The 27,852-nt window shown below is 50.8% G+C and overlaps 11 protein-coding genes across 11 annotated transcripts; 8 read left to right on the forward strand and 3 right to left on the reverse strand.

The window, feature by feature from the left end:
• Window positions 1-944: 944 nt before the first annotated feature.
• On the forward strand, window positions 945-3,315 carry AtWU_00284 (uncharacterized protein; the record flags this gene model as incomplete). The annotated part of the gene is made up of 2 exons (XM_035495400.1): window positions 945-3,221; window positions 3,277-3,315. 2 exons carry the CDS (start codon window positions 945-947, stop codon window positions 3,313-3,315), a joined length of 2,316 nt encoding a protein of 771 aa, XP_035351293.1.
• A 642-nt stretch (window positions 3,316-3,957) lies between these two features.
• AtWU_00285 (uncharacterized protein) lies at window positions 3,958-4,374 on the reverse strand (the record flags this gene model as incomplete). The annotated part of the gene is made up of 1 exon (XM_035495401.1): window positions 3,958-4,374. One exon carries the CDS (start codon window positions 4,372-4,374, stop codon window positions 3,958-3,960), a length of 417 nt encoding a protein of 138 aa, XP_035351294.1.
• A 570-nt stretch (window positions 4,375-4,944) lies between these two features.
• On the forward strand, window positions 4,945-6,265 carry AtWU_00286 (N-terminal C2 domain-containing protein; the record flags this gene model as incomplete). Its single annotated transcript, XM_035495402.1, has 5 exons — window positions 4,945-4,957; window positions 5,050-5,066; window positions 5,123-5,146; window positions 5,206-5,618; window positions 5,686-6,265. The coding sequence occupies 5 exons, from the start codon at window positions 4,945-4,947 to the stop codon at window positions 6,263-6,265; spliced, it is 1,047 nt and encodes a 348-aa protein (XP_035351295.1).
• A 313-nt stretch (window positions 6,266-6,578) lies between these two features.
• On the forward strand, window positions 6,579-8,921 carry AtWU_00287 (putative respiratory complex assembly protein Rmp1; the record flags this gene model as incomplete). The annotated part of the gene is made up of 1 exon (XM_035495403.1): window positions 6,579-8,921. One exon carries the CDS (start codon window positions 6,579-6,581, stop codon window positions 8,919-8,921), a length of 2,343 nt encoding a protein of 780 aa, XP_035351296.1.
• A 312-nt stretch (window positions 8,922-9,233) lies between these two features.
• AtWU_00288 (ribosomal protein S3) lies at window positions 9,234-10,424 on the reverse strand (the record flags this gene model as incomplete). The annotated part of the gene is made up of 2 exons (XM_035495404.1): window positions 9,234-10,194; window positions 10,279-10,424. The coding sequence occupies 2 exons, from the start codon at window positions 10,422-10,424 to the stop codon at window positions 9,234-9,236; spliced, it is 1,107 nt and encodes a 368-aa protein (XP_035351297.1).
• An 824-nt stretch (window positions 10,425-11,248) lies between these two features.
• Window positions 11,249-13,665, forward strand: AtWU_00289 (phosphatidylinositol-3-phosphatase YMR1; the record flags this gene model as incomplete). Its single annotated transcript, XM_035495405.1, has 3 exons — window positions 11,249-11,272; window positions 11,358-11,852; window positions 11,908-13,665. 3 exons carry the CDS (start codon window positions 11,249-11,251, stop codon window positions 13,663-13,665), a joined length of 2,277 nt encoding a protein of 758 aa, XP_035351298.1.
• A 619-nt stretch (window positions 13,666-14,284) lies between these two features.
• On the forward strand, window positions 14,285-15,583 carry AtWU_00290 (40S ribosomal protein uS3; the record flags this gene model as incomplete). Its single annotated transcript, XM_035495406.1, has 3 exons — window positions 14,285-14,438; window positions 14,707-15,020; window positions 15,251-15,583. The coding sequence occupies 3 exons, from the start codon at window positions 14,285-14,287 to the stop codon at window positions 15,581-15,583; spliced, it is 801 nt and encodes a 266-aa protein (XP_035351299.1).
• Window positions 15,584-16,578: 995 nt separating this feature from the next.
• AtWU_00291 (phenylalanine--tRNA ligase subunit beta) lies at window positions 16,579-18,839 on the reverse strand (the record flags this gene model as incomplete). Its single annotated transcript, XM_035495407.1, has 9 exons — window positions 16,579-16,742; window positions 16,801-17,609; window positions 17,665-17,906; window positions 17,963-18,229; window positions 18,286-18,415; window positions 18,472-18,548; window positions 18,608-18,627; window positions 18,690-18,730; window positions 18,787-18,839. The coding sequence occupies 9 exons, from the start codon at window positions 18,837-18,839 to the stop codon at window positions 16,579-16,581; spliced, it is 1,803 nt and encodes a 600-aa protein (XP_035351300.1).
• A 991-nt stretch (window positions 18,840-19,830) lies between these two features.
• On the forward strand, window positions 19,831-22,155 carry AtWU_00292 (protein phosphatase 2A structural subunit TPD3; the record flags this gene model as incomplete). Its single annotated transcript, XM_035495408.1, has 9 exons — window positions 19,831-19,893; window positions 19,967-20,072; window positions 20,141-20,292; window positions 20,352-20,843; window positions 20,906-21,020; window positions 21,070-21,214; window positions 21,273-21,373; window positions 21,429-21,766; window positions 21,817-22,155. The coding sequence occupies 9 exons, from the start codon at window positions 19,831-19,833 to the stop codon at window positions 22,153-22,155; spliced, it is 1,851 nt and encodes a 616-aa protein (XP_035351301.1).
• Window positions 22,156-22,677: 522 nt separating this feature from the next.
• Window positions 22,678-23,766, forward strand: AtWU_00293 (putative metalloreductase Fre8; the record flags this gene model as incomplete). Its single annotated transcript, XM_035495409.1, has 2 exons — window positions 22,678-23,002; window positions 23,216-23,766. 2 exons carry the CDS (start codon window positions 22,678-22,680, stop codon window positions 23,764-23,766), a joined length of 876 nt encoding a protein of 291 aa, XP_035351302.1.
• A 1,091-nt stretch (window positions 23,767-24,857) lies between these two features.
• Window positions 24,858-27,709, forward strand: AtWU_00294 (uncharacterized protein; the record flags this gene model as incomplete). The annotated part of the gene is made up of 4 exons (XM_035495410.1): window positions 24,858-24,945; window positions 25,037-27,068; window positions 27,123-27,191; window positions 27,238-27,709. 4 exons carry the CDS (start codon window positions 24,858-24,860, stop codon window positions 27,707-27,709), a joined length of 2,661 nt encoding a protein of 886 aa, XP_035351303.1.
• Window positions 27,710-27,852: the final 143 nt, after the last annotated feature.

Raw genomic sequence — 27,852 nt, forward strand, 5'->3', positions numbered from 1 at the left:
ACTCGTGCGAGTACATTGTAGTTGCGTCCATCACTGGAGACCCAGGTTCTACCGGTAAACTACTATTGTTTCCACCCGTCCCCGCAAAATCAAGTCGGAGAACATTTGCCGTAGATGGCTTAGGTGATAGTCACCCACAGCTTCCAACCTGATAACCAACGTGAACGGCGAACACTGCCACTGGGTAACAGTCGAAAGAGTGGGCCTCCCAGGTCACACCCCTTAGCCAGGAACTAGGACTCTCGTTTCCCAAGGCACATCCAATCACTGTTTGGGTGTCAACACCCACCGCGGAGTCAATTGCGACATGGCATCATAGCCGCAAGGGCAAATTTTGTCAGATGCTCGCTTGACTCAAAATGATGGGCTTTGATGTCGATCACCGAGGTACCCAGGAAGTTAGAGCGGAAAAATAAGCCCATATCGGGAGCCAAACCATGATCCTAAGTGCACCTCGTAATTTCCCTTCCCATTCATTCGCCCCCCCGCAAGGCTAAGTGCCCCTAACGCAGCTTAAGGTGCACGGTTCACTCCGACAAGCATAGGCTGCTCCAGATCAAACCATCTACTCGGTTGGATCAGAGGAGCATTCCCCTGCGGTGGGTAGCCAGTTCGGGTACTCATCTGGTGGTCCAATACGGACGATCGTCACGTTGTCCTTGACCAGGGACCGAAAAGGAATTATCCCCGTTAGGTTAGGACGAGGCCAATCCGCATGGTCTCGGTAGTATGGCTATTATGAGACGCCCCAGCACGTCCTAGTCATTTCACATGTGGGGTTAAGGACAGCCCTCGGCCTTGTCTCGATATTGGATCGATGTGGAGAGCGCGGGTGGCTGCCGTGTATCTGCAGGCATAAAAGGAGCCCTGCCGTCTGCATTGATCTGGACCCTGACCCGTCCGTCGTCAATTGCTGGCATTCCCTGGTGGAGAGCACCCTCAACATGCGCGTCTCGTCGGCCCTTCTTTCCGCCCTTTTGCTTTCCAGCACTTCGCTGGCAACTCCGGCCCAGGTTTCCTCATCCGTGGCCATCTCTACACAGGGGAGCCCAGCGCCAGAGGAACATGTTGCAGCTCAAACAACTGCAGCAGCAGAGGCAACTGCGGCGGCGGCAGCGTCGGCGGCAGCAACTGGTGCATCCGAGCAGACGGCCAGTACGAAGCAGCAGCCAGACAACGATGCTAGTGCCGACCAGCAAAACGCGAATGCTGCCACTCAGCAGTCAAACGCAAACACAAACACAAACACAGACACCAGTAACCAGCAGCCATCTGTCGATGTAGCTGGCCAGCAAACCACCCCCAGTGCCGTACAGCAAACAGCCGCAGCTCCGGAATCGACAAGCCAAACAACCGCCACCCAGTCACAGGGAGGAGATCTTCTTGGTGGACTGGTGGGTGGAATTCTTGGTGGTGGGTCCAGCCAAAATGCTGGAGCAAGCAGCACTGCTGCCGCATCCCCCTCAGCAGCAGGTCTTGGTCAGTCTGCCACCTCCACGCAGGACACCGCGTCTTCTGCAACGACGAGTTCTTCATCATCCGCAGGCGGCTCTTCCGGAAATCTTTTGACGGACATTGGTGATGGCCTCGATGGCCTCCTGGGTCTCTTGTCGCCAACATTCTTGAAGAATGTGGAGTCGTTCTTCAACCACTTTGCATATCTGTTCGATGACAAGACTACCGACCAGACGAAGTCATTGATCGACACTGCGTACAACCTGCTCACCAAGCAGTTGATCACTGAATTGACCGGTCTCCTCAACAATGCAAACAGCCTATTGACACCGAACTTTGTGAACGAGACCCAGCAACTGATCAACTCGGTTGGCCCGCTCGTCACGCCACAATTGTTCAAGAAGGTCTCTACCTTGCTTGATAATGGCAACAACCTTTTGACTGCTGAGTTTGTCAAGGAGGTTAACGGCCTGATTGGCAATGCAAACAACTTGCTGACAGCCGACTTCGTGAAGGAGACACGTGAGCTTATCGAAGCTGTCTCTCCTGTACTGACACCAGACCTACTTGGTGAGGTTGGCACGCTGCTCAACAACGCCAATGATCTCCTGACTGCAGACTTCGTTAAGGAAACGAAGTCGCTCATCAGCGCGGTCGGCCCGATCCTGACTCCAGAACTGCTGAAGGAGGTCAACACGCTATTGACTAATGCCAACAGCTTGTTGACTGCAAACTTCGTTAAGGAGACGACATCTTTGATTGATACAGTCGCGCCTAATTTGACACCAGAGCTGTTCAAGGAGATCAACTCGGTCCTCAGCAATGCCAATGGCCTCTTGACACCAGGCTTTGTCAATGAGACTCAATCTTTGATTGAAACTGTTGCTCCTAACCTGACCCCCGAATTGTTCAAGGAGATCAATTCTGTCCTGGGCAACGCTAATAACCTGTTGACCACCGACTTCGTGAAGGAAACCAAGAGCTTGATCGGCGCCGTTGCCCCTGTACTTACACCAGCTGTTCTCGCAGAGGTTGCTGGCTTGTTGGGCAATGCCAATGACCTGCTCACACCGACATTCGTCAACGAGACTCAGGGCTTGATTGGCGCCGTGGCTCCAGTCTTGACACCTGCTCTTCTAAAGGAAGTTGGCAGTCTCTTGGGCAACGCCAACTCTCTGCTGACTACCGGATTCGTTGATGAGACCCAGACATTGGTTGGCAATGCGAACGACCTACTGACGACCGATTTCGTCAAGGAGACCCGTAGCTTGATTGGCGATCTTTCACCGGTCATCACACCTCAATTGCTATCAGAGGTCTCAGGATTGCTCGACAATGCAAACTCCCTATTGACAGCGAAGTTTGTTAATGAGACGCAAGGATTGATCGACGATCTCTCGCCAGTCATCACACCTGAGTTGCTCGGCGAGGTCGGCGGACTTCTCGGCAACGCCAACAAGCTCTTGACCACCAAGTTCGTTGAAGAGACCCAGAATCTGATCGATAGTGTGGCACCTGCAATCACTCCTGCTCTCCTCACGAAGGTGAACTACTTGCTGGGTAACGCAACGAACCTGTTGACACCTAGTTTCGTCAATGAGACGAGCAACCTCATCGACGAAGTTTCGCCGATCCTGAGTGAAGTTGCGCCTATCCTTACACCCGAAATGCTTGGCGAAATCGGCGGTCTCCTTGGAAATGCCAACGACTTGTTGACTTCGAAGTTTGTCAACGAAACGCAAGTACTCGTTGAGGACGCTTCCGAGGTAAGTTTCTTCTAAACAACAACCGCACAGTGAGCCACAGACTAACTTTTCATAGTTGCTTCCCGCTTTGGTTAAGGTCTTGGGATCGCTGTGAATGTAATGAGGCGTGATATTTGAAGGATATACGATCTGATGGACAACGAGTCTACTTTAATCCTATGAGTAATTATGTGTTTGATGTTGATGCATTCAATGTTCACGACGCTTCTGCTGCCGGTTCAACGTCAAGTACAGACGACGTCTTAATATTAGCACATCCATAGTCATAAGACCTCCTAACGCCGTTCCCGGTGTGGAGCTGGCTTTGCCGTAATCGCAAGATCAACTCATCGCGGTGTTCTTAGATGAACACTTCCTGATTGCCTCCAAGCCTTGTATAGGAAGTAGCTCGATTTGCCAGTATGTTTTCCGAGCCGTAGAAGAGATCTCCATCGAAGCCGAACCGTATTCAAATTTGTCACGCCGGGTTTTTGGAGAAAACAATCCTGAATGAAGCCGAGCACACGGTATGGCTTATTCATCCCATCACTGGGTGCCAATTCCAGTAGAGCGGCTCAAAGAGGAGTTCAACCTGCTCGGCGCCATCTGCTAGTCGTCCGAGTTTCCAGGTCGCACAATGATTCATCTCTCATTGTATTTGTCTCCTCTGAGAAGACTGGCGGCGCCCTTTTGTTGATGGCCATGTATGAATATGTCTGCATGGTTTGTGTAAAGCTTATCTGACTGAACACAGTATTTAAGACGCAATGTTCGAAGTCTTGACTTCTTGGTATTTGGACAAGACCTTCATCTCTGTGTTGCGTTCCTTGATCTTCTTGTCCATAGCTTTCTGCACTTCTTCGCGCTTCTTCTCGGCATCTTCCAGCTTTTGCCTCACTTCCCTGGCAGCTTCTTCTTGCGCCTTCAGGGCCGCTTCTGGTGTCGGATATTCCTGGCGTAGTTGTTCAATCTGGGAGCGTATTTCTTCTTCGTCGATGGGAGTGCAAGTAACTGGATGGTATTTGTGCGGCGGTAATGGTTCGCCCGGAATACGAATCTCAGGTAGCAGTTCGTGAATCGCAGTGGTGCGGACAGGGGAGTCCTGCGGGACCGCCTTGGCTGTGGGAGAAGGCGTCGGCTCAGAAGGCGGAGAGAGAGGGAGTTGTTGATCCATATTGATGTAGGCTGTTGAGAACGGGCGTTTACTGGACAACCATATACAAAAGTCGAGTTCAATAGGGTAAATTGTGCCAGAAAATAGTGAGATTTCGCAGGTTATTGGAAACTGAGGTGATGAGAGTTCTTGAATGTTCCTGGGATTTTGTCAGTTGCCATTACTGCCATCTGCCGGTTCACCGCCATTAATGGTCACCTGATCCGAGACGGTGCCCCGCAGCTCCATTTGTATTCCAATGAGCTTCCTTTACGGCTCGCAGCAATAACTGGCTTGTCCTTACAGTTAGTACTAGTACTTGGAGGCTGTCTATACTGCCTCTAAATATCCACCAAAGCGTTCAATTTTGCAAGCCTCGAACGTTAGCGCGTACGTGATCCTGATTAGATACGTTCAGGCGGTCAGTTCCTGCCGTCAGGGGGAAGCTCGCCGCCTTGGCTCCGGATGTGGGGGTTCGGGGAGGGCCTCGACCGGCAGCGCCTCTCAGGATGTCGTGAAGCTACCCGGTCACTCGAATAGATGAAAGACAGGTGATACAGGTCTGTTTACTTCGCTCCGGGCTTGCCAATCATGCAGGCCTTCGGTATGTTACCCATTCTATATCTCATCAAACAAATCGGGTCACCCAACAGGATGACATGTCTTCTGGCAATTGCGCTAATGATGCACCTCTAGTCCCCAAGAACCGGAGAGTAAGTCGATCATGCTCGATCCATGGGAGTATTGAAGATGCCAATTCCAGGTGCAGCCTCGGTTTGAGTTAATACTCAGAGTAAGAACCATTGATCACATTGCAAATGACCTACCAACTAACTGCTATGGTGGTTGTAGATCATTGACCTCAATAATGTCCCCCTCGTGAGCGGTACCGCTTTCGTCAAATGGCGCCTACCGTCATCTAGTGCGCCTGAACACCACGGCCACACAGATAAGGCGATCATCATAGATCATCGGGCATATTGGAACTATGAGAAGGTCCTGCAGGTCAGGCTCACCATTGACCGCAACCAGACTTTACACGAATGCGAATTGTACTTCGAAGTCATTCAAGAGTTTGCGTCAGGGGGGAACAGTGAGAAGAATCTGCTAGGGAGGATCAGACTCAATCTTTCCGAATATGTGGATAAGAGTGACGATGACGAGGGCATCGTCCGGAGATACTTGATGCAGGATAGCAAGATCAACAGTACACTTAAAGTTGGTATAGCTACACGCCAGGTCGAAGGGGATCGGAACTACATTACGTATGTCGTATACTATACTGGGATGCGCTGCAATACTTTCGAGGAGCATGTTGCTGATGACATTCAGGCCGCCTCTCAAATCAGCCATGGTCTTTGGCGGAATCGCTGGGGTTGTGTCCTCGGAACAGGGCGAACACGACGATCTGGGCCGGCTTCCCTCGATAAACACCCAGAGCCGCGAAGTGACAGATATGCAAGACATGTACCGTCGCACACTGGCCGCGTCTTGGAATTCGCGGGCGGACGATTTACCGGCCGACAAGCTGATCGAAGAACTGTTCTCCGGTAGCATTAGCTGGGCAGATGGGCATGATGCCCGTGCAGAGAAATCAGTCGAGAATCAGGCAGATCGACTGTCACCACATGGGCGCTCAAGCGTAAGGCAAGCTTCATCAGACAATCGATTGTCTCCTTCGAATTTTGAGAGGCGACCAAGGAGTTCTTCAAGCAATCATTATCGCAACGATGTGAAAGGAACAGACTTTGCCCCAGCCGCTGATCATACACGGAAAAGCGGAAGCATAGAACAGCAACTGTATGACAATCCCAAAGGCAAGGCTTGGAAGAATCGTGGTTCGGAATTTGAACTGTCCGAGTTCGATGTGCGCGAGGATTTGCGAAGTTGGGAGGTCATGAACAAGGAGTGATTCAGTATGGTGCTTTGTGGCGTTAAGCAGTCTCTTGGATAATACCCCTATGACTTTTACTCGTGCCTCTGTTCTTCAATATGTCTGGTTTCTCACTTATGGCACCAGAATGTTGGGGTAGATAACTGCCCCATGTAAGCGTAGTCTCCGATAACCATATCGATAATCGAGGAACTGCTCGGGGTGGGTCCACATTATGAGCTAATCCACTTGTGGACTAGCGGGTAGTTCAGATTGCATCAATCTGAGCTTCAACTTTCCATCCCGGGCTTTTCTTGAACTCCGGTCTGGTGCATTTGGTTTTGTGGTCCATATGCTGTCTCGATCTTCCAACAGTGCAGCAAGTCTTCTAGGCTGCCGGCTGCTCCCAGAATGCAGAGCAAGCTTACTCCCTCCCTCCTTGCGCCGGCATAATGTATCTATCCGGTTCGAATCCACCGAAACTGATGCGAATCACGACGAGAGGCCGCCGCAACACGTATCTTCGCGCCGTACCCCTGGTCACAACCGTCTCCAGCACCACCGACTCAAACGGAGACTGGGTAAAAAAGTACCCATTTCTGTGAGCTCGCTTGGAAATCCTGGTGAGGTAGTAGTGGTCAAGGACCGGCAACGCCGTCGACTACGCATAGCCAAGGATGAGCCGAAGGAGGTCACCGACGAAAATGCCCTTCCTCTCTTTTTGAGGGAAATCGACAATGACGATCAAGTTGTTGATAGCGAGCTGCTCAAAACTCGGGTCGAAAGTTTCCGTCTCGATTATGAACCTCATCACAAGTTGCCCGTTGCCGATTGGACGGCGCTCCGAAACGAATTCCAGGCGTCATTTACTTACCGGCAATTATTGGACTATATAATAGAATGGAAGGAGAATGAGTTGGACAGGGACGGAACACCAGAGACGACGCCCACACGCTGGACGCCCGGAGTCTCTGAGTTTCTCGACAGCAGTTATCTTTCCCGAAAAGGTGTCGCCGATAGAGTTGCAGCGTCGCAAGGTCTCAAGGGAAAATTTTTACTGGCTGAAAGAATACTCCGTGACTGCTGGCATCTCGGAGTCCTCGATGAAGTCGGTCAACTAGATATACAGCTGCCGACGCATATACTGTCTTTGCTCCTCAGTTCGCAGCATTTCTCTTTCGAAGAATTGGCCAACATGCACGACGCAAAGATTGATGTTACGCATTCGCTTGGTCTTGTGAGGATCACAGGAATGCAACGTATCTGCGAATCAATCAGTGAGATTGTACACGATGCCATAGCCAGGGTTCGACAAGAAAGCATTGAATTGCCACCTGACGAAACGAAGACGAAAGTCAACAACCGCATCTACACTCCAGAGTTCCTCTCGTGGGTGACCAAAACCTATAGAGTCGCATTCGAACAAAATACACCACATACGCCAAGCCAAATCTACTATCTTGCCGAAGACAAACAGGATGCAGATAATGCCCGTAGGGCCCTGCACCTTGCCTATTACAGTGGAACTGCTCCTGCTGTACCGTTCAGCACATACCTACCCTCAACTGAGCCAGCCAGCGTCCATGACATTGATCCTGAGAACAACACGTCATGGTTCGAGAGGCAAAAGGCGTGGTTCCGATGGGCCACACCAGCAACGCAGTCTGACGAGGTGAAGCCCTCGGACACGGTAATGTTCGATAACCATCAAACTCGGGTATCCGACGAGCTTTTCAAGCTACTTCGACAGAAATCATCCGTCACTCATCAGGCACATTCTGAGACCGGCGCCGACTTCCATGAATCTATCACGGCAGCCGTCGGCAAATGCCTCTTCTTACGCAAGCCATTCTTCGAAGAGAGCTCGGTCAACGCTTCTCAGCTCGGCAGAATGTCACTCCCAAGGACCTTCACCACCGACATCCCTCGCGCAGCGCAATTTCTCCGCACGCTCACCCCTAAACCAGTGGACGAGCACCAACAAGCCTACCGCTTCCGACTCGTCCCATCAGCTCTTAACGCCAACGTCTTCCCCCAGCTCGAGCTAGAAGTCACTGCCAAGACAAGCATCACACCCGAAGATGCAACCCCTGACTTCTCCATGCGCAGCGCAAAACTCATCCTCTCCGAAAGCAACGTCGACTACCTCCTCCCCGAGAACGGACTTGACCTCCGCTTCACCCGCAAACTCACCCGGGAGCTCCTCCCCCAGTCCCAGGACAGTAACTCCTTCTCTCTCTCAAACATCGAGGAATCCCTCCGAAGCCTCTTCTCCCGCACCTCCACAACAGACAGAGAACTCCCTCTTCCTCCGTTCACACAAGTCACTCTCCCCCGCGATATCCTTCCCCAGGACGCCGCCGACGGCTCCGCAGAGTACATCTTCCTCCCCGTCAGCGACATCCGGGGAACTCGTATTCACAAGTACGATTTCCGTGGCCAGCAGCTCAATTATGCTTTTTACGAGAGCGGCCCGTTCAACCCGTACCGTACCACGGACTTGTTCCTGAACATGGATATGACGGACGGTTCTGCGTCGGCTGATTCCAACGTTGATGTTTCTTCCGAGAATGTGTCGCGGGATGCTGCTGCGTCCAAAGACGAGTTCCACACGTTCTATAACACTTCTTGCGCATTGGCTTTCGAGTTGGATAGAGCGAGGCGCTTGGGGGCTGTTTGGAATGATACTATTTGAGTTAGGCTGGCGGGGAAGCAGTGTTCGATTGTATAAATAGATTTTTATATTGATGATGTATGTACAGTATGATATAACTTGTAATTGAGAAGACTATGCCCCTCTACTTCAGTTTTGTGTATTTTATAGTAGCTGCTAGTAGTCCTGATGTCTGATGGTGAAGTACCGTTGTTCTTGATCACGAAATATATTTCCGCCGCGGTCTTGAGAAGTCAATGCATAAGTAGTAACATCTCCACTATCACTCATTGCGCTTTATCAAAGACATAAAAAGACTACTTTCTATTATCGACCGATGATTGCTTTCTGAAATCAAATCCTGATAAAGTCGTAGAAATCGTTAATCCCTCTCCGAAGACCATCCTCCCATGCTTCCGAATTTTCCTCAAGCTGCTCCGGGTCTATATCTCTTTTGCGCTGCTGAACCCACAACTCTGTATCATAGATCTTGTCCGCACCTTTCCGCGGTGCCAAGATACCTTGAACACCAGCGCCAAAGAATCGCAACGCATCATCGTATCCCAAGTTCCAGCCATGGACGAAGCTTTGACGTTTATTCGAGCCCCAAGACTCCGAGACTTGCGACAAAGCCTTCTCCTGGAACTGTGATCGTTCGGCCTTGGCTTGGTTGGTTTTCGCTCGGACCTCTATTTCGGGTAGCGTCATTTGACTAGGTATTTGGACTTTACCATTTAAGATGTCGCTCCTGAATTGAGAAATATTGGTCTCGCAACCCTCGAAAACCCGTTTGTTGCATTGTGCCTGGTTGTCGTTGATGTATACAGGCAAAGATGCATCAATGGCATTGGCTATTTGGATGATCTCGTCGTAGCATTCGCACATGTCTGGGGCGGGTTCACATCCGGAGGATACGGAGAGTCCGACTACCCCGGACATAGAATGAAAGGTTATCTCCTGCGCAAGGAAGGCGACACAGTCCCGGGCTATTGTTCGATCTTTGGCACTGGCACAGAGGTTTATACCGCTGGCGCTGGCCTGGAAGTCAATGAGGATGCCGATACCGTGGAACCAACATTTTTCGATGAGATGCTTCACGGTACTCCAACATTGGTGGTACACTTCTGCTGGATCCCCTTCGAAGGATGTTCCCCGACTGAATACGGGTCCGAGGGAGTAGAAGCTCAATGGTAAGCGGAGGGTTCGGCAGTGCGCTACATCTTTGAGCCAGGCAAGGTCATTGTCGGTCAATGCGGAGTGCCAGTGGGATTCCCATTTCTGTTTGGTTTGCTCGAGTCCGGTGGATGCTATGGATCTGGTCGTGGTATACCGCGGTTTAGTACCTATAGGGTAGGGATTTTGTATATGGGGAGGATGTCATGTGTTTTCTAGTACCTACGTTTTGAGTAGCTGTAGTTCATTTGGCTCGTCAGCAGTATTACGCGGACCGAGTACAAAGAAAGATCCCAGACTCGCTCCAAATTGCTGCCGGAAGCGGTATATGTCCTTATCCCTGGGCGGTATAGGACAGTATAGTTCTGGCATATTTTCTTGGTTGGTTCGAATAAAAAAAAGGGTAAATTAGATATTGTTGGTCAGGTGACAAGGATGTCTATGGAAATAATAGATTGGATGTGGTATGGAATGGTATTAAAGAACAAGGGTAAATAGTAACACTGAAATAGATCAGATGAAGAACAATTGTTCCGCCAGCAGCATGATAGGAGTAGTAGAGGATGATGAAGTGTTATGAGAAGCAGCACTTGACCCTGAAGATCAGATGAGTTTCCCAAAATGGCAACCCCTCACAAGCAATAGCTGCCCTAATGAGGGGAAACATTCATCAGACTCAGAGATTTCAGGGGGTAGAAGTGAATGGAGTGCCACGTAAGAATTACCAGTGAAACCGGGAATCTTAGGGTGCAGGAAAGAACAGAAGTCAGAGGCAGAAAACATGGTGATGGGGGTTACAGAATAAAGAGAAACCGGAGTGACCAAACCATAGGATCCCCGGGCGGGACTGACGTAGTTGGCAGACTGGAGTCTGGCTTTAAGGCTTTTTTTTTTTTGGAGAAGTGATGGATGGTTCAACTTCCGTTCAGACTAGCGAGGGGCTCCGCATTTGGCCGAGTGTCCGTGCTGCTGTTACTGCTGAAAATGTCGCCTGTCATCTTTCACTTCTAAGCCTCGTTCCTCTCCATTTACATATTGTGAACCGTTTTGATTTCTTGCGCTCTCCTCTTTCGTTTGATTTTTCTCGTTTCACGGGTCTGCAGCTCCAGTAGTCGCTGACCGTGCTGCAAGTCCGTGGTGCCCAATCGGTGTGTGTTCAGTCATGAATTTGATGCAGACCGAGTAACCGGCCAGGCATGGAGAGAACACGGGTTGCTAAGGTCAGTGCTATTTGAGTGCTTCAATCCAGCAGTAGAGCGCACCCACGATGAGATATCCCGACTAACGACTTCTGTGATGCTTCAGGTTGAAGATGTGACCTTGGCGCGCCGAGGCGAGCAAGTGGTCGGCACTCTCCACCTCACCCCTCACCATATTATCTTCTCCCACACTCCTCCTCCTCCTTCCTCCTCCACCGATGCGTCTCAGGCTCCGGGCCCTTCTGGTCGGCCCAAAGAGCTTTGGATTACATACCCCATAATCTCCTTGTGCACCTGCCGCCCCACCCCCGCCGCATCCCGCCAGCCGTCCTCCATTCGTCTCCGGTGCCGCGATTTCACCTTTGTCTGCTTCTATTTCACCACGGAGAGCAAGGCGCGTGATGTTTACGAAACCATCAAATGCTGGACCTGTAAAGTGGGCCGCATTGATAAGCTTTACGCTTTCTCATACCGCCCTCCCCCTCCTGAACAGAAATTCAATGGCTGGGAACTGTACAATCCTAGCAAAGAATGGGCTAGACAAGGCGTCGATCAGGCTGGCTCTGGATGGCGGATCTCTCAGCTAAATACAGACTATGGGGTATATTTCCACGCAAAATATCATGTGAATTGTTGTGTTGACTCTGACTTTCCAGTTTTCTGCCACCTATCCAGCTCTTCTACCGGTCCCCTCGGCCATTTCTGACAATACCCTTAATCACGCTGGAAAGTATCGGTCCCGAGCGAGAGTGCCGGTTCTTACATATCTTCATCCGGTGAACAACTGCTCAATCACACGGAGCTCACAGCCTCTTGTCGGTGTGCGACAAAACCGCAGCATCCAAGACGAAGCGTTGCTAGCGGCCATATTTTCAACCTCGCGCTCAGAGAGACCTCTTGCAAGCTTCACCCCGCCTGGCTTCGATTCGGATTCCTCCAATTCGACCCCAGGGAACGCCTCACGCAGTCATATGCTGGCTGATCTGACTGTCCCTGATGACTTGGAAGATGAGTTGTTGAGCCCTGTCCGTGAGAATCCGGAGGGAAAAGCCCAAGTTTATGGTGCCCAGCAGCACAATCTCATTGTTGATGCTCGTCCCACGGTCAATGCCTTCGCCATGCAAGCTGTTGGACTTGGATCGGAGAACATGGACAACTACAAATTTGCCACCAAGGCTTACCTTGGAATTGACAATATCCATGTGATGAGAGACTCTTTGAGCAAGGTGATTGATGCGCTCAAGGATTCAGATGTAACCCCACTGGGCCCAAATAAAGACCAGCTTGCACGGAGTGGCTGGCTGAAGCACATTTCCGGGATTCTAGACGGTGCTCGGCTGATCGCTCGGCAGGTTGGTCTCCAGCATTCGCACGTCTTGATTCACTGTTCCGATGGATGGGATCGTACGAGTCAGTTGAGTGCACTGAGCCAGATCTGCCTCGATCCTTACTATAGGACGATGGAAGGCTTTATGGTACTGGTGGAGAAAGATTGGCTATCCTTCGGTCACATGTTCCGACACAGATCAGGACATCTGAACAGTGAGAAGTGGTTCCAAATCGAGAACGAGCGGATTGGGGGTGATTCCAACCGTGGGTTTGGCGAAGGCGGTGGTGCAGGCAGAGCTCTTGAAAATGCGTTCTTAAGCGCCAAAGGATTCTTTAACAGAGATAACAACAGCCGCGACGCAATTGGAGAATCAGATGGGGAGATGCAAAGCTACGACGCAGAAAATCTGAAGAAGCCTAACAATGCTATACCCCGAACCGCCGCCGCCGACAAGGAGGTTACCAAGGTGAAGGAGACGAGTCCAGTCTTCCATCAATTCCTTGATGCAACGTATCAGTTGCTGTACCAATATCCTACCCGATTCGAATTCAACGAGCGGTTCCTGCGCCGTCTTTTATACCACCTCTATTCATGCCAATTTGGAACCTTTCTTTTCAACAGTGAGAAAGAACGCGCAGATTGGAACGCGAAGGAACGAACTCGGAGCGTGTGGGACTACTTTCTGGCGCGGAGGGAGCAATTTACCAATCCACAGTACGAACCTCAGATCGACGACCACAAGCGTGGGCAGGAGCGACTGATCTTCCCCCGAATCAACGAGGTCAGATGGTGGAGTGAGTCGTTTGGTCGCACCGATGCGGAGATGAACGGCGTGCGGTCCTCTGGTTCTAGGCCACCCATTGGGCGTGATGCGACTAGTACTCAGCCATCACCAGTGTTGACCGGAATTGAAACCGCTAATCATTCTCTCGGCGCTGGATCGTCTGGGAAAGATACTTTAAGTGCAGCCTCCACTGGAATGGCGGCAGTAACTGCGGGAATCTCGAATCTAGCCTTCCCTAAGAGCAAAGAGGACGGGCAGGATCCTAAGAGCTTGAATCGGATGGAAGTGGAGATGCAGTAGCCCACGCAACGAAAGCTGTGATTATGTGGTTACGAGGCAGTGGATTATGGTGAACGATCTGGGTATGCCCGGCTCGAGCAAGAAATTTCGTATCATCTCTGCGACGTATGCTTGTGGATCTAGTGCGTGCTTGGGACGTTGCATCTCCGGGGAAGTAGAGTACATTTTACAGTCAGACAGAGAGACAGAGAGAAGATTATGATTCAATGAATACAAAAGAGCGGGAACCAGCAGAATGCATACAGATGCTGGAATCGGGATATGGGCTTTGAGTGTTAGTTCCAGTTTGTGATCTTGGATTGAAGTCCATAGCTACTATAACTAGAACTAGAAAACAATCAGAGTTAATGCCTGAACCCCTGAAATTTGAGGCAGAAAGCGGGATTGTAGACTAAGGGGCTTGGCGGCCCAAAGCGGGAAGGTGCCCGCCGAACAGCAAGCGAGGTTGAGCCCTAGCCCAGAAGGGCCAGCAGAAGCCCTAAAGGCAAAAACTGCCCACTAACGCCGGCTCTCTCAAAACTGACTTGACCGCCGCCGCCCATTTCGCCCTCGCACGACACACCCCCAACCTACGCCCTCGGCCGTTTCTTCGCCAATTCAATAAAACAGAAACGCAATCATGGCTGCTGTCCAGGGAGCTATTTCGAAGCGCCGCAAGTTCGTCGCCGACGGTGTCTTCTATGCCGAGCTGAACGAGTTCTTCCAGCGCGAGCTGGCTGAGGAGGGATACTCCGGCGTCGAAGTCCGTGTCACTCCCACCGTCACCGACATCAGTACGTCCGCCCGATATTTCATTTTGCATTTGATTCCAGACCCTATGTGTTATGTTGGAAAAGCCCGGAAATTGGAGATTTGAAGAATGGACGCGGGACGAATGAATGGTTCATCCGGGAGGAGGAAAAGGAAAACAGATATCGCAATACGGCCGGGAATATTTCAACCAACAACGGGAAACTACTGGGGATTGGAGACGATTTTTTATATGCAAAGGAAGATGGAATATATGTGCTAGTTGCTAACGGATGCTCTCTTTCTTTACAGTCATCCGTGCCACCCACACCCAGGAGGTTCTCGGTGAGCAGGGCCGCCGCATCCGCGAGCTCACCTCCCTCATCCAGAAGCGCTTCAAGTTCCCCGAGAACTCCGTTTCCCTCTATGCCGCCAAGGTCCAGAACCGCGGTCTCTCCGCCGTCGCTCAGTGCGAGTCCCTTCGCTACAAGCTCCTCAACGGTCTGGCCGTCCGCCGTGCTTGCTACGGTGTCCTCCGTTTCATCATGGAGAGCGGTGCCAAGGGTTGCGAGGTTGTCGTCTCCGGAAAGCTCCGTGCTGCCCGTGCCAAGTCCATGAAGTTCACTGTACGTCTATCAACAAGCGATTTGTTTTCATTTCTCGAATGGTCGGATCGGTCCCGAATCAGTGGTGGAATTTGCGCATATCCAACGACAACATTATCAACTACGATCTGCGAAAACGAAGCAACTGTGCAAGGACCGAACCGAAGATACACCCACCATTCGAAGAACCACTCCATCATATGCATGATAGAACAATATCAAAAAGAACTAACAATCATTCTTCCAAATAGGACGGTTTCATGATCCACTCCGGTCAGCCCGCCAAGGAATTCATCGACAGCGCCACCCGCCACGTTCTCCTCCGCCAGGGTGTCCTCGGTATCAAGGTCAAGATCATGCGCGGTTCCGACCCCGAGGGCAAGGCCGGTCCCCAGAAGACTCTCCCCGATGCCGTCACCATCATCGAGCCCAAGGAGGAGCAGCCCGTCCTGCAGCCCATGAGCCAGGACTACGGCGCTAAGGCTCTTGCCGCTCAGCAGGCCGCTGAGCAGCAGCGTCTGGCCGAGCAGCAGGCCACCGAAGCCCAGGAGGGTGCCGGTGCCGAGGCTTACGCCCAGGAGTAAAGAAAAAAAATCATATCCCAAACAAAAGAAATTTCATTTGGTTTTTTTTTTTCTTCTCCATTAGGCCCTGCTTCTCTTCTTCCCTGTTCTCGAATATCATCTTCATTACCTAGTCTCCTGTCCCACCCATTAACCTAACCTAACCTAACTCGAAACCTCTTTCCTATATCTCTTACCTATGACGCATCCAAATAAACAACTACTTTGGTGACCTCTAAGCTGTTTATTCAACTCCCGGCTCTCTTCCTATCATAAATGATGGGGGAAGGATAGTTGCGAGACGCCCTTCTGTGTTTGTATTTTTTTCTGTCTAGTGGAGACTCTAGGCGGAAATGGGAATGAGAAGATGGAAAGGTTGATCATACGTCATAGGCTCGGTCTGGGTAGGACCTGGAATCTTAAAAGTAGTACTAGTACCTAGGCACGTGGGGAAAAGAGTTTGTTTGGTCTGCTGGTATTGAATTTGTGTCTGTTCTTTCGTAGGATTGTGTAGTCTTGCTACTGGTATACGTAGTTGGTTCCCTACATACTATGGTTTATGTATATATATTACGTATCGGTTAGTACTAACTGAACTAAGTACATCTTGTTTTTTTTTGAGTTGCCCCATAAGCCTACTACGTAGTACTATAAGAAGTTACCACTGTACTCTTACGGCAGGAAGAGTTAGTATGAGGTTCAATGGGCTTGAACTAGTTAGTAAGTACTAACTATTACCAGACCAAGGAAGATATAGTACTCCTAGTACTAAGATTTACTGCAGCTGAGCCGAAGGAGTGATGGCGAAGTTTTCAACACCTGCTGTACTTATATATCATGAGTATTATTGACACACACTAAACTGTGATAGACTACTTTTGGCTTCTGACAGTTCTCATTCCTGGTAACGATGACATCAAGAAGTAACAATAAAATAAATCAATCATGGCATCAGCTATTTTTCTATGTAACATCTATCGTCTACGCATGACTTTGCTTTGACCTCACGCCGTCGCTTACAGGAAAGCTTCGACGTTGATCTCCAGAGTGCTGACGGGGTACTTCAACTCGTAGTTCTCCAACACCGTCGGGTGCAGGATACCGAAGGCACCGATGACGTGCTCCTTGCCAGCTATGCGCACGTGGACGGAGGCGGCGTGTCCGGGGAAGTAGGTGGGTTCTAAGGCGTCCAGTTAGTGACCTGTATATCTCGGGATGACTATTTGCTTCTGACTTACCGTCAAGCTCCTCAATCCAGTACTGAGAGTCAGCCATGGCGGAGTTCTCAAGGCCCTCCTCACCAGTGATGAAAGCGCTCTTGAGCATGGCCATGACACGGTCCAGGAGACCGTGGACAACTTCGAAACCACTCGTCTTGCCGTACCAGGCAGCAGCGAAGTGCCTCTCGTTACGACTCTTACGCTCCAGAGACAGGTCCTTGAAAGCGACATCGCTGACTTCGAAGACCTTCATGGGCACGGCGTGATGCTTGTTCTCACGGATGGTCTTGAGCAGACCGGGCAGCAGGCTTGTGCGGACAACCTGGAACTCAGTGGTCTTGGGGTTGGCCAGCTTGACGGCGGTGTTTCCGTCGTCCTTGCGGTTGAGCCAAGCGAAGTTCTCGTCGTGCGAGCACAGGATCAGGGGCAGCACCTCAGACCAGCCGGCCATGGCAGCCTCCATGCGCACAATATCGGTAAGCTTGTTGATGGGGAGGGGTTGAGCAATGGTACCGGACTTGCTGGGGAAAGACCGGGGAAGGTTGTTGAAGCCATAAGCGATGGCGACATCCTCCATGATGTCGGCTTGGTGGAGAACGTCGGCTCTCGTCGGAGGGATAAACACATCAATCAGATCCTTGGAAGCGGTAGAGGGCTTCGCATCGTAAGCCATCTTCTTCAGGAGAGTGCAAATCTCTTCGGGGGAGAGCTCCAGGCCGCAGCACTGGTTGAGGTAGGAGACCTCGGCCTGAGTCGTACGGGGCGCAATGTCGGGGACAACTCTAGTCTCGTTGTTGTGATCGGAGATCACCTTAACAGGCTCAATCCTATTCGTCCAGTGAGCAGGGGTTTATTATTAGAACCGAGAGGAAGCGGGCTTACGTGAAAGGCTCGGAGGTGTATTGAGAGAACATGGACACAATGATCCGGTTAACAATCTCAACCTTCGTCTTGTCAAGTGCAGTGATCTCGATGAAGACGTTCTTGGTGTCCAGGGTGATCTTGGAGTGATCGCCGTTGATGATAGGAGGAAGAGAGCAGACGGTTCTCTTGGAGTCGTAGATCACGGGGTAAACGGGGGAGTCGCGGATGATGTGGAGGTACTTGCCCAGGTGCTTGTCTTTCTGTTACATAGTAAGCACCTAGATTATTCGTCTCGTCAGACACCTGTGGGCCATACCTCGTAGAAAGCCATCAACTCCTCGCCGTTCATTTCTTTCGTCTGGTTGAGAGGGACAAACTTGATGTCCTTCGGGGGAAGGGCCTCGTATGTGAAAGGGCCCTGGATGGTGTCCAGATCGTGGGTACCGATGGAAACAAGGGTTCTTTGCCTGGCGAGGTTCTGGTGGAGCTTATCTTGCAGGGCAATGAAGGATTCGTAACGCGCTTGGTCGAACTTGATATTGCGGAGAATGGCACCGGAGACGAGGGGGCGGATCTTCATAGTCTACGCTCACATTTTAGTTTCACTCATGTTGAGCCAGATTTTCGGTCGTAACATACGTCCTCCTTGACGATGATGGTCTGGAGTTCACCATTGGCAGGCTCGACCAGCTTGTAGTTGGGGAGAGGCTGACGGCCCAGGAAGATGTTGAGCATGAGGGCGATACCCTCGAAGCACAGCAGGTCATATCTAGACACCTCTCAGTATGTGAATTTTGGATCATTAGAGTTATCGCGGGTGCGTACCGGTTGGCGGGGATCTCGATCTTGAGCTGCGGGGGTTCCTGCTTGCCGTTCACGATCGGTCTGTCCGAGTTGGTGGTCTGGATTTGAGTTAATATTATGACTCTCAAGAGGCGAGGACGGTCGGAGGAGAATTTACGTCTTCATCAAGTTCAATTCCTGTGGTAAAACAGCAGTTAGCGCATTGCCCCGCCAATCCCGGTTCAGAATGTCCGACGTACCGAATTCGAAGCACAGCTCGTCGAACTCCTCGGTGGTATAACTAGGGAGGTTGGTCAGTATGAAGAAAGAGTATCCAAGGGAATAAATTGCGCATACTCCCGACCGAGCGCCTTGAAAAGCGCCTCCTTGTCAACGGAGATGGTAGGCATGGTGATGAGCGGGGGAGGTTTAAGACAGGGCAATAAGAAAAGTTAAGAGGGAGAAGAAAACCAACAGACTGCCTGAGGAGAAGGATAGTCTGTGTAAGTCCCACCACGAGGTCAACCGCAAGTAATCAGCGGGGGGGAAAAGAGGACGGGCAACAAGAGCGCTGGGCTTCAATCGGACAGTATGCCACCGTTTGGGTAACTCTACAGTTAGTCTAGTCGGAGTCATAAAGTCTTTTGTTCCCCGTTGGGGCTTGACCCTCTGTGAGGGCGGCGGGCAAAGCCACTGAAAGCGCACCGCCACAAGGCCATCACCCCTCCTTTTTTTCTTGCTTGGAGGTTCGACCCTCACCGGACTCGGACTTCCATACGGGACAGTACACCGCCTGCTTGCGCTCTCCCCTTCACCAGCCACAGTCCGGCCTCCAACAAGTCCAAAGCAACCTCTCCAGCAAGCCCATCTCGTCACCTTCGCAATCCCCCCCCCCTCCACGGATTAGCTTGATATCACCGCTCACAAGTCTTCCATTCTAAACCCCTGTCGCATCATATACGGGGGCCTTCTATCTTTCACGATTATCTGAGATTGGACCATATTCCCTGTTTGGTCCCGGTCCAATTGTCGAGGTATGATGATACTGATGTTCTTGCTGCTGCTGTTGTTGCTCAAGTGTCCTGCGGCGGCCCAAACCCCACGAAACCTCGCTCCGGGGTTCTCAACTCACCCTCTACTATCTCCCTCTCCCTCCCACCACACTTCCCCCCCGCTAACTCGATACCTTTTCACCTCTGTATAGGTTCTTAGCATCCTCCTTCCTCTTCACGATATCCCCGCCCCCTTTTGCCGGATTGCCTTTCTTCCTAGGAAATATTCGTCGTGTTCGCGTGCGAGCGGGTCGGATCGTAGCCTGAACGAGGACTTGGACCGGTCACATCCTTGCCTCTCTGCGTATTTCCCTAACATTCAACCTCACACTCATACATCATTTTCGCAATGGAGGGCCAAGGAGAGAACGACGAGCTTTACCCTATCGCCGTCCTTATTGATGAGTTGAAGGTATAGTTGCCCTCGTGGTCATCCTATCCCTGACGCACGAACATCGGCAGTCCTGATCCTGAGAATGTCACAGCATGACGATGTACTCCTCCGCCTCAATGCCATCCACCGTCTGTCTACTATTGCTTTGGCCTTAGGGCCCGAGCGGACCCGGGAAGAACTTATCCCTTTCCTTGATGGTTAGTACCGTCAACGCAAGAAGGATAGCTTTCTGGTCAAAATGTGTCCCCTAACTCTTGCGCCATAGATTCCGTCGAGGATGAAGATGAGGTTTTGACTGCACTGAGTGAAGAGCTGGGTAATTTCATAGAGTATGTCGGGGGTCCGGAGTACGGGCATGTACTCCTCTCTCCGCTCGAGAACTTGGCCGCTATTGAAGAGCCTCTGGTCAGAGAGAAGGTTAGAGAGCCGCAACCGTTCTTTTGTGGTACTCTCCCTTTGTGCTGACATTGTTTCAGGCTGTGGAATCCCTCAATAAGATCGGCGAGCAGTTGTCCGAGAAGCAGATCGAAGAGAATTTCATCCCGATGGTTCTACGCCTGTCGAAAGCCGACTGGTTCACCTCGAAGGTTTCCGCGACCGGCCTGTACTGTGTTCCGTATAGGAAGGCTTCTCCCTCATCACAGCAGACCCTTCGGCAATACTATGGAGGCCTCGTACATGATGACACACCGATGGTGAGGAGACAGTCGGGCAACAACTTGGCGAAGTTTATCAAAGAATTGAATACCCAAATCGTTATCGAAGAGATGATACCCCTGTTTCAGCACCTTGCAACAGACGAGCAGGACAGTGTCCGCTTGCTTACAGTGGATGTTCTCATCTCGATCGCGGAAGAGATCCCCAAGGAGCAGCAGCCCAGCCATGGTGTTCTTTTGACCTCCTTGCGCAACCTGTTCGAGGATAAGAGTTGGAGAGTCAGGTACATGGTTGCTGATAGATATGAGAAGGTATCTTCTGTCCTGACGATGCTCCTTCCGCCGTGTGTTGTGCCTTTCTGACCTTGTGGTAGATCGCTAAAGCTGTGCACGAAGAGGTTGTAACTCGTGATATGGTTCCCTCTTTTGTCAAGCTTCTGAAGGACACCGAAGCCGAAGTCCGTACTGCCATTGCTGGACAGATCCCAGGTATGATTCTCGCCTACTTTATGCTCTTACAATGGCTAACTGGCGTTAGGCTTCTGCAATCTGATTGACCGAGACACATTGCTCAACGAAATCATGACTAGCGTGGAAGACCTTGTCTCTGATCCATCTCAGCATGTGCGCGCCGCGCTTGGTACTCAGATCAGCGGTCTTGCACCGATACTCGGAAAGGAGGAGTCAGTACCACCGATTCGCAGACGCTGTTTAACCAGCTTACTTACAAGTCATGTTCAGGACTATTGCGCACCTCCTCCCGATGTTTTTGCAGATGCTCAAGGACGAGTTCCCCGATGTCCGCCTTCATATCATCTCCAAGCTGGAATTGGTTAACAAAGGTGAGACGAACAACTCGCGTTCATTATAAAGCATACATGAACCTAATTGTTATAGTTATCGGCATCGATCTTCTCTCACAGTCACTTCTCCCGGCTATTGTCCAGCTGGCCGAAGACAAGCAATGGAGAGTGCGTCTCGCGATTATCGAATACATCCCCCTGCTTGCAAGCCAATTGGGAGTCAAGTTCTTCGACGAACAGCTCAGCGAGCTTTGCATGGGCTGGCTCGGTGATACAGTTTTCTCCATTCGCGAGGCTGCTACTCAAAATCTGAGGAAGCTGACGGAAGTATTTGGTGTCGACTGGGCTAAGGGCTCTATCATCCCCAAGGTGATGGGGATGGGTCAACACACCAACTACCTGTACAGAATGACAACATGCTTTGCCATTTCCGTATGTTTATTGATCGTTCCTACAGACATTGCCCTGCTAACTTTATTCAGACTCTCGCACCCGTTGTTTCTCTGGACATCATCGAGAACTCGATTCTCCCCATCTTGGATCGACTTGTCTCGGATGAGATCCCTAACATCCGTTTCAATGTGGCCAAGTCTTATGCCGTGCTGATCGATACCCTGCGTCGCCTCCCCACAGAGGGAACCCTCACAGACCTGGAGAAGGCAGGTAAAACTGCCACGCCATCCCCGCGGGGTCAGGACCTCATCCAGCAAAGAATCCTCCCCAGCTTGGAGAAGCTGCAGGAGGACGAAGACGTGGATGTTCGGTACTTCGCAACGACTGCCGCAGGCGGCCACGAGGAAGTCATGCAGACTTCACCGTAGGCTACTTTCCCAACTCGGCGTAGGCCAGCACCTGCTTGTTGATGCAAAGCACCTTGGGTGTGAGTGGGAATAATATCAACGGCACTCGCACTAATTTGGGTGGAACTCAGTTTTGTCAAACTTAGAAATAGTCAGAGCGTCTGACTGGTACGAAATGCTCATGGCGTTCTAAATGTAGATTCTTTTGGTCCACGATCAACCCTCCTGCAAAAAATTTTCTCTTGTGTTTCCCGAAAATGTAATCGCAAATGTGTAGCACGCAAGTGCTACTCCATGAGAATCGCTGATTAGAAGCAGCAAACAACTTGGTAGATCTCATTCAGTATCATGTGATCCCGAGGGCCTAGGATGCGCTACTTCCGTAAAGCCGTCGGTGTAAGCCAGGCATCCGTCTATTTAATCTTTAGTCCACGTGTGATTCCTGAGTCTGAGAGGTTGCTCAATATCTCTAAACCGCCATTGACGTTGCTAGACGCCTCATTTCTTAACCTTGTTGTTTATTTATCCGCAGCCGTGAATACAATGTCGTTTTCTTGGCCGTGGCATTTTACGTCTCTCACAGACGCTGAGAAGCTGCAACGTCGGGAGCTTCTGGATTTACGTGGATTCTACGCCCAGTGCTCGGTGTTGGCTGCTCTTGTTCTGATTCGAGTATATAAGAAGTCCTTTGGCGAAGCCCCTGGCACCGAAAAGCCAACCGAGAGGCGCTCGCGGCGAAAGAACCTGGAGAAATCATGGTTGGATACGCCCCCAGTTGCTGGCTGGATGGAGACTCGAAGACAATACATCGTCTGTCTCATCTGGCTTGGCTGGCTTCTGAGTCTTTGCATCTGGAATTCTGGTGAAGGTGGGTCAATATTTTCTATGATATTTCCCGATACTACTAGTACCCGAGATGGTCGAGTTTGGGGCATAGGATTACATTTGTCTGGGCTCCGATTTGCCAGAATATACACTTTGTGTTCATCTAAGCTCCCGCGAACTACAACAATCCTGTGTCTCATATACTAAATCACCCACATCGTGGAGACGAAAGCTAAGCCATTGTTGATATAAACAGATTATCTCCACTTTACCAAAGCTCTAGCCCATGTCAGCCTCTCCCAGCTCCCCTTGCAGGTGCTCATGTCACCGGCCCTGTACATGAGTCCATCACCAGGATCACCGTCCGTCGTGTCGGTTATCACATCCGTTCCGCAGCCGACCATCAACGCCTACCATCGTCTATTTGGTCGGATTGTTCTTGCGCCGCTGCTCATCGCCCACGCTGTCATGTACGATTCTTTCTTCCTGCAGTCGAGCCACCCTGATTTCGGCTCGCTCTTTGCGAAGCGTATCTGGGATTCTGATGTCCAGTGGGGTATCGCTGCTGCCACCATGGTGGGCGCGGTCGCTCTCTTTGCTCGTCCGGCAGCCATGCCTCGCTGGGTACGCTGGTTGAAGCCGACTTCTGCCAAGTCCAGGCAGCAGGTGTTCTACCTTGTGCATGTTTCCATCGTGGGAGCCCTGGAACTTGCGGCTTTCTGCCATGTTTCGGTGGCGCGCACCTATATTCTTGAGTCATTTGCAAGCTCTGCGATCAATTTCGCCTGTTGCTACATGATGCAATAGACTCGATCTTGAGTGAGACCTGGCACTTTCGTTGCTGATAAGCTATGCTAGAACAGCAAGTCATCAGGGTTGTGGCTTTGGGGTACGGCAAGTGTTAGCGATACTGGTGTCCGACACAATCATGTTAGATATTCGAGGACCGATGGTGTAGATATACGAATAAACATAATGGAATTTCTGGAATATAATATATAGCATTATCTCTCCGCAACGCAAGTACGCATCAATTTAGTAATACAGTTAAATACTTAGTAGATAGTACGTACAAGGGCCAATCCTACCGACGAAACGTACACCCTGCGCCATCGCATTAAGCATCCCATTTACTTCTGCTACCAATGGGTAGCATTTCTTGATGAGCTTCTGGAGATCGTCAACTTATCATTTTATCATACAGAAACACCATAGGACCGGTAACTACCTACTGGAGCCTTGTTTGACACAAGTTATGCTTCCTCGCTGTAAGTTTGAGACGGTGGGATGCTTTCTTACTTTGTTGTGGTATCGCTCTTGCTGACCTGCTTCAAGCGTCTATATCTCTATCATTCAACAGGATATGTTGGCCATCACCATCACCACCCTGGACTTCTGGCTGCCAGAGCTATCTCTTCTTGATGAATCCTCCTGCAAACTATACCACACCAACTGATTGGGCGGTTCGACCCCATCACTGCAATTTACGATCCACCCAGCTATGTATGTATTTCAACCAGTGATCCACTGCACTCGATTAGGCAATGTAGCTGGTACATGCAAAACAGACTTCATGAGACTCGCACTGAGTTACTTTCGGCGCGCCAGTGCCTAGACTGACTAGGTTACTGGCTCCTCCTCTTTTTCCTTCCGGCTTATCCCAAGGGCAGGAGCAATACCTCCCAAGTCGCGTGCGCACTTTCCTAGTTCGTGCATGAAGACATTCCTATCAGCACTTCCGATACAGTCAATTCTTCGTTGTAGCACGTTGTTCAAACAAGAGACAGAGTCCTGCGCTTCTATCCCTTTCTTTCAAGCCTTTCACCCAGAGCCACTAGCTGCTTGGTCGTTTTCCCTATTTTGCATCCACCGGTGTGTTGTATCCACTAGGAACAGCCATGGTCAAGTATGACATTCCCACTTTGCTGGCACTCAGCCACAACGGACGGATAGATTTCAGCAAATTTACTGAGCAGGCCGTTGGAAGTAAGTCTTTCTTTTTCTTATCTAAATTTAGTAGTGAATGCTGGAAACGAAGAAGGATATTTTGCTGACACAGAAGTCTCTTCATCACTAGATAACGTCCTTCGACAACGCAAAACCAGTACGAGTGTCTTGTCGGAGCAGCCAGTCAACCGGTCAAGGAATGCCTCAAACTTGTCACGTCAGAGCGAACGAACTCTTTCAGTTCCAGAGCACGCTGTAATTTATCCCTCTCGGCAGCCAAGTGACCCTCCACAGAGCATCCGCGCGCACGCCGATGCCGGATTTGTTCAGTTTCTAAAGGAGCATACATCCCCGAAGCACCAGCGTGTCACTGCTGGAGGCCGAATCGTTCCAATGGAACCACAGTCCCCTACCCCCAAGGCGAAGCAGCCAGTGCGCAACATAAGTGCAACAGCCAGTGATCAAAAGATATCTAAGCCTTCGTTGCGAGATGACACTAAAATCAAACGCGAAAATAAACATGTGCTGTTGCAAGATAACAACGCAAGTGTTAATATTTCTATAGCTGCACCGCAGCCTGCTGAAAGTCACGACAATATACGTACCATACTGCCTCAAAGCGGTAGTGCAATTGACCAGCACTTCTCAAACTATGGACAAGCACCGACTCTTCTGTCTACGGCAGCTACCACAGGGCTGTTCTCCCAACCCAGTCTTCCATGGGCCATGAGTGACCTACCAATGCCTCAAATCGCCTTACCAGCCCCAGAAGTTATACCAGCGGCCTCGGACTACCCTATGTATGCCTTTGGAGATGGTCCATTATCGTGGGCTTCAAACATCTATCCTACCCTGGGTACTCAAGGCCCCGTAATTCCTTCCATGCCAGCAGTCCAGCCATATCCCACTGTTACCTCGACTTCTGACTTTTCCGCGGAAAGCAATACAAGTAGCGGCAGGGCGACCTCATTTCTTGGTCAGCTTCCACCTACCTATGACTCTCTTTGCCCTTCTCTGGGACCTCAATGGCATCAATATGCAGGTGGACAAGTCCCAGCTCTTAATCAGCCAATGATGGTTAGCACTCCTCAAACACCGACGTACCAGAAGTCTCTGGAAGATGCTGCAAAGGAGCATGAGTCTCTTACCAGTAAGCTATCCGGTATTGATAGGTACATGGCTGTGCACAGTTGGGATCTCGACCCAAGTGCCAAAAAGATTCTAGTTGATCAGCGAATGAGTTTGGTGAGAGAACTGGATGCGGTTAGGATATACAGGGAACATCTCGAATGGGTTTCTGGAAGATTGAACACAACGATCCCAATCAGGCAACATCCCTCGAACGTCGCTTCAATGTTTGTCGCCAGCGGCCTCACAGGTAGTCCATCTCTAATGGGACCTTCGCTGTGCACACCCAGCTCCGCTTCTGCGCTTCCAGCTTTTTCGATGCTGCCACTAGCAAACGCCCTTTCGCAGTCGCTCTCCCTCAATGAGACGGTTAACGCATCAATGCCACTACATGCTGTATCTGATACCTACCCATACAATGCGACAATCGGCTCAGCAGAGGTACGTCCAAACCATAACTCAACCAAGGATGCTAGCTTTTCGCATGCCGCACGAGGAGTTGAGACACGGATCGAACCCAAGAGGTCAGACAAACAAGTCCAGACACATGGCGAGGCCAAATCGAGAACTACTGACGGAACTGCTGGATGGAAAACACCTACGAAGATAACCGCTTTGGACGTTGAAAAGGTGCATCATCAAATTGAGGAGGCCACTCGCCGAGGCGAACCTCTCGATGGGCTTCTTCGGGAACTATCAGCCGCTACTTCCCAATTGATTAAACAAAGGCGAGATGAACTTCATGAGCCGCGCGGGTTGCTGTCAGCCGTGCCTGCTAAGCACAACCGCAAGAATCGCGCGGAAAGTGAGGCGGGTGCCGTCAAGGGACTATCAGACAAGCATGAAGCTCATGCACCTCTGCTGCGACACTCAACCAAGGCCTGGAAGCCCGGGAAGGAGCTGCGAAGGCCTGGACTGCACAGCGCAATGGGCCCATACATGAGTGCGAAAGAGATGGAAGAGGGTGATGACCGTCAATCTATATCGTCGTATGTGTCAACGACGGACTCATGGGCTACCGTTCATCAAGGAGAGTAAGTACTGTCCGCCTTGGAAGGGCATAATTCTGGAGTATACTAAGTTTGCAGGCGTCGACGTGACAAGAAGCTACGGAAGATCAAAGAAAAACGGGCGAATCGAGAGATGGTCGAAAGGTAGTAAGAATCTCCGAGCATAGGCAAGCAAGCTGATGATGTTGCGCAGCAGACCCCGTGGTCCACTTGAGCATCCCCATGTATCGAATGAAGCCTTTTTACCAGGTCCTCAACGTTCTCGAGGGCAGAATTTGGGCCAGCCAGGAGGACCACCGATATACAAGCCACGCAGCCCCCCAACGTTGGTAAACCCGACTGACCCGGCGAGGCAGACCAGCGTGGAGGAAATGAGACAGCAGTATCCCCAGCTTCTGACGCAGTATTTTAACAAGGACCGTGGTCTAGCCTTTCAGAAAACGGCTGCCTTGGCTGTCTCGCAGAATGTTAATGCACATGGGTTTCTGCCCCCTTTTGAAGGCGTAGGGAATGCGCCCCATAAGAACAGGAGTGCACCAACGGACATGACCGAAGGTGGAATGTATCTATTCAGCGGAAAGATGTCAAGCTCCAAGCAGCATGAGGGACCCGGACAAAGAGGCAAAGAGGCCCCTGGACCAGCCAAGCAAGCTGGAAAGCCGTGATTGAGTCGGGTAGAGCGAGGTCCCCGCGGCGTCCACATATACGATTCTTTCTGGAACAGATGAACGGGGTGAGATTACCACCAGCAATCAGCGGTGAGTCCTAGGAGCAGGGTTCGAAGGGCATTGGGGAAAGCAGTTGGAGA

This window comes from Aspergillus tubingensis (genome assembly GCF_013340325.1).
Source record: "Aspergillus tubingensis WU-2223L DNA, scaffold_1, whole genome shotgun sequence".
Lineage (NCBI taxonomy): Eukaryota > Fungi > Ascomycota > Eurotiomycetes > Eurotiales > Aspergillaceae > Aspergillus > Aspergillus tubingensis.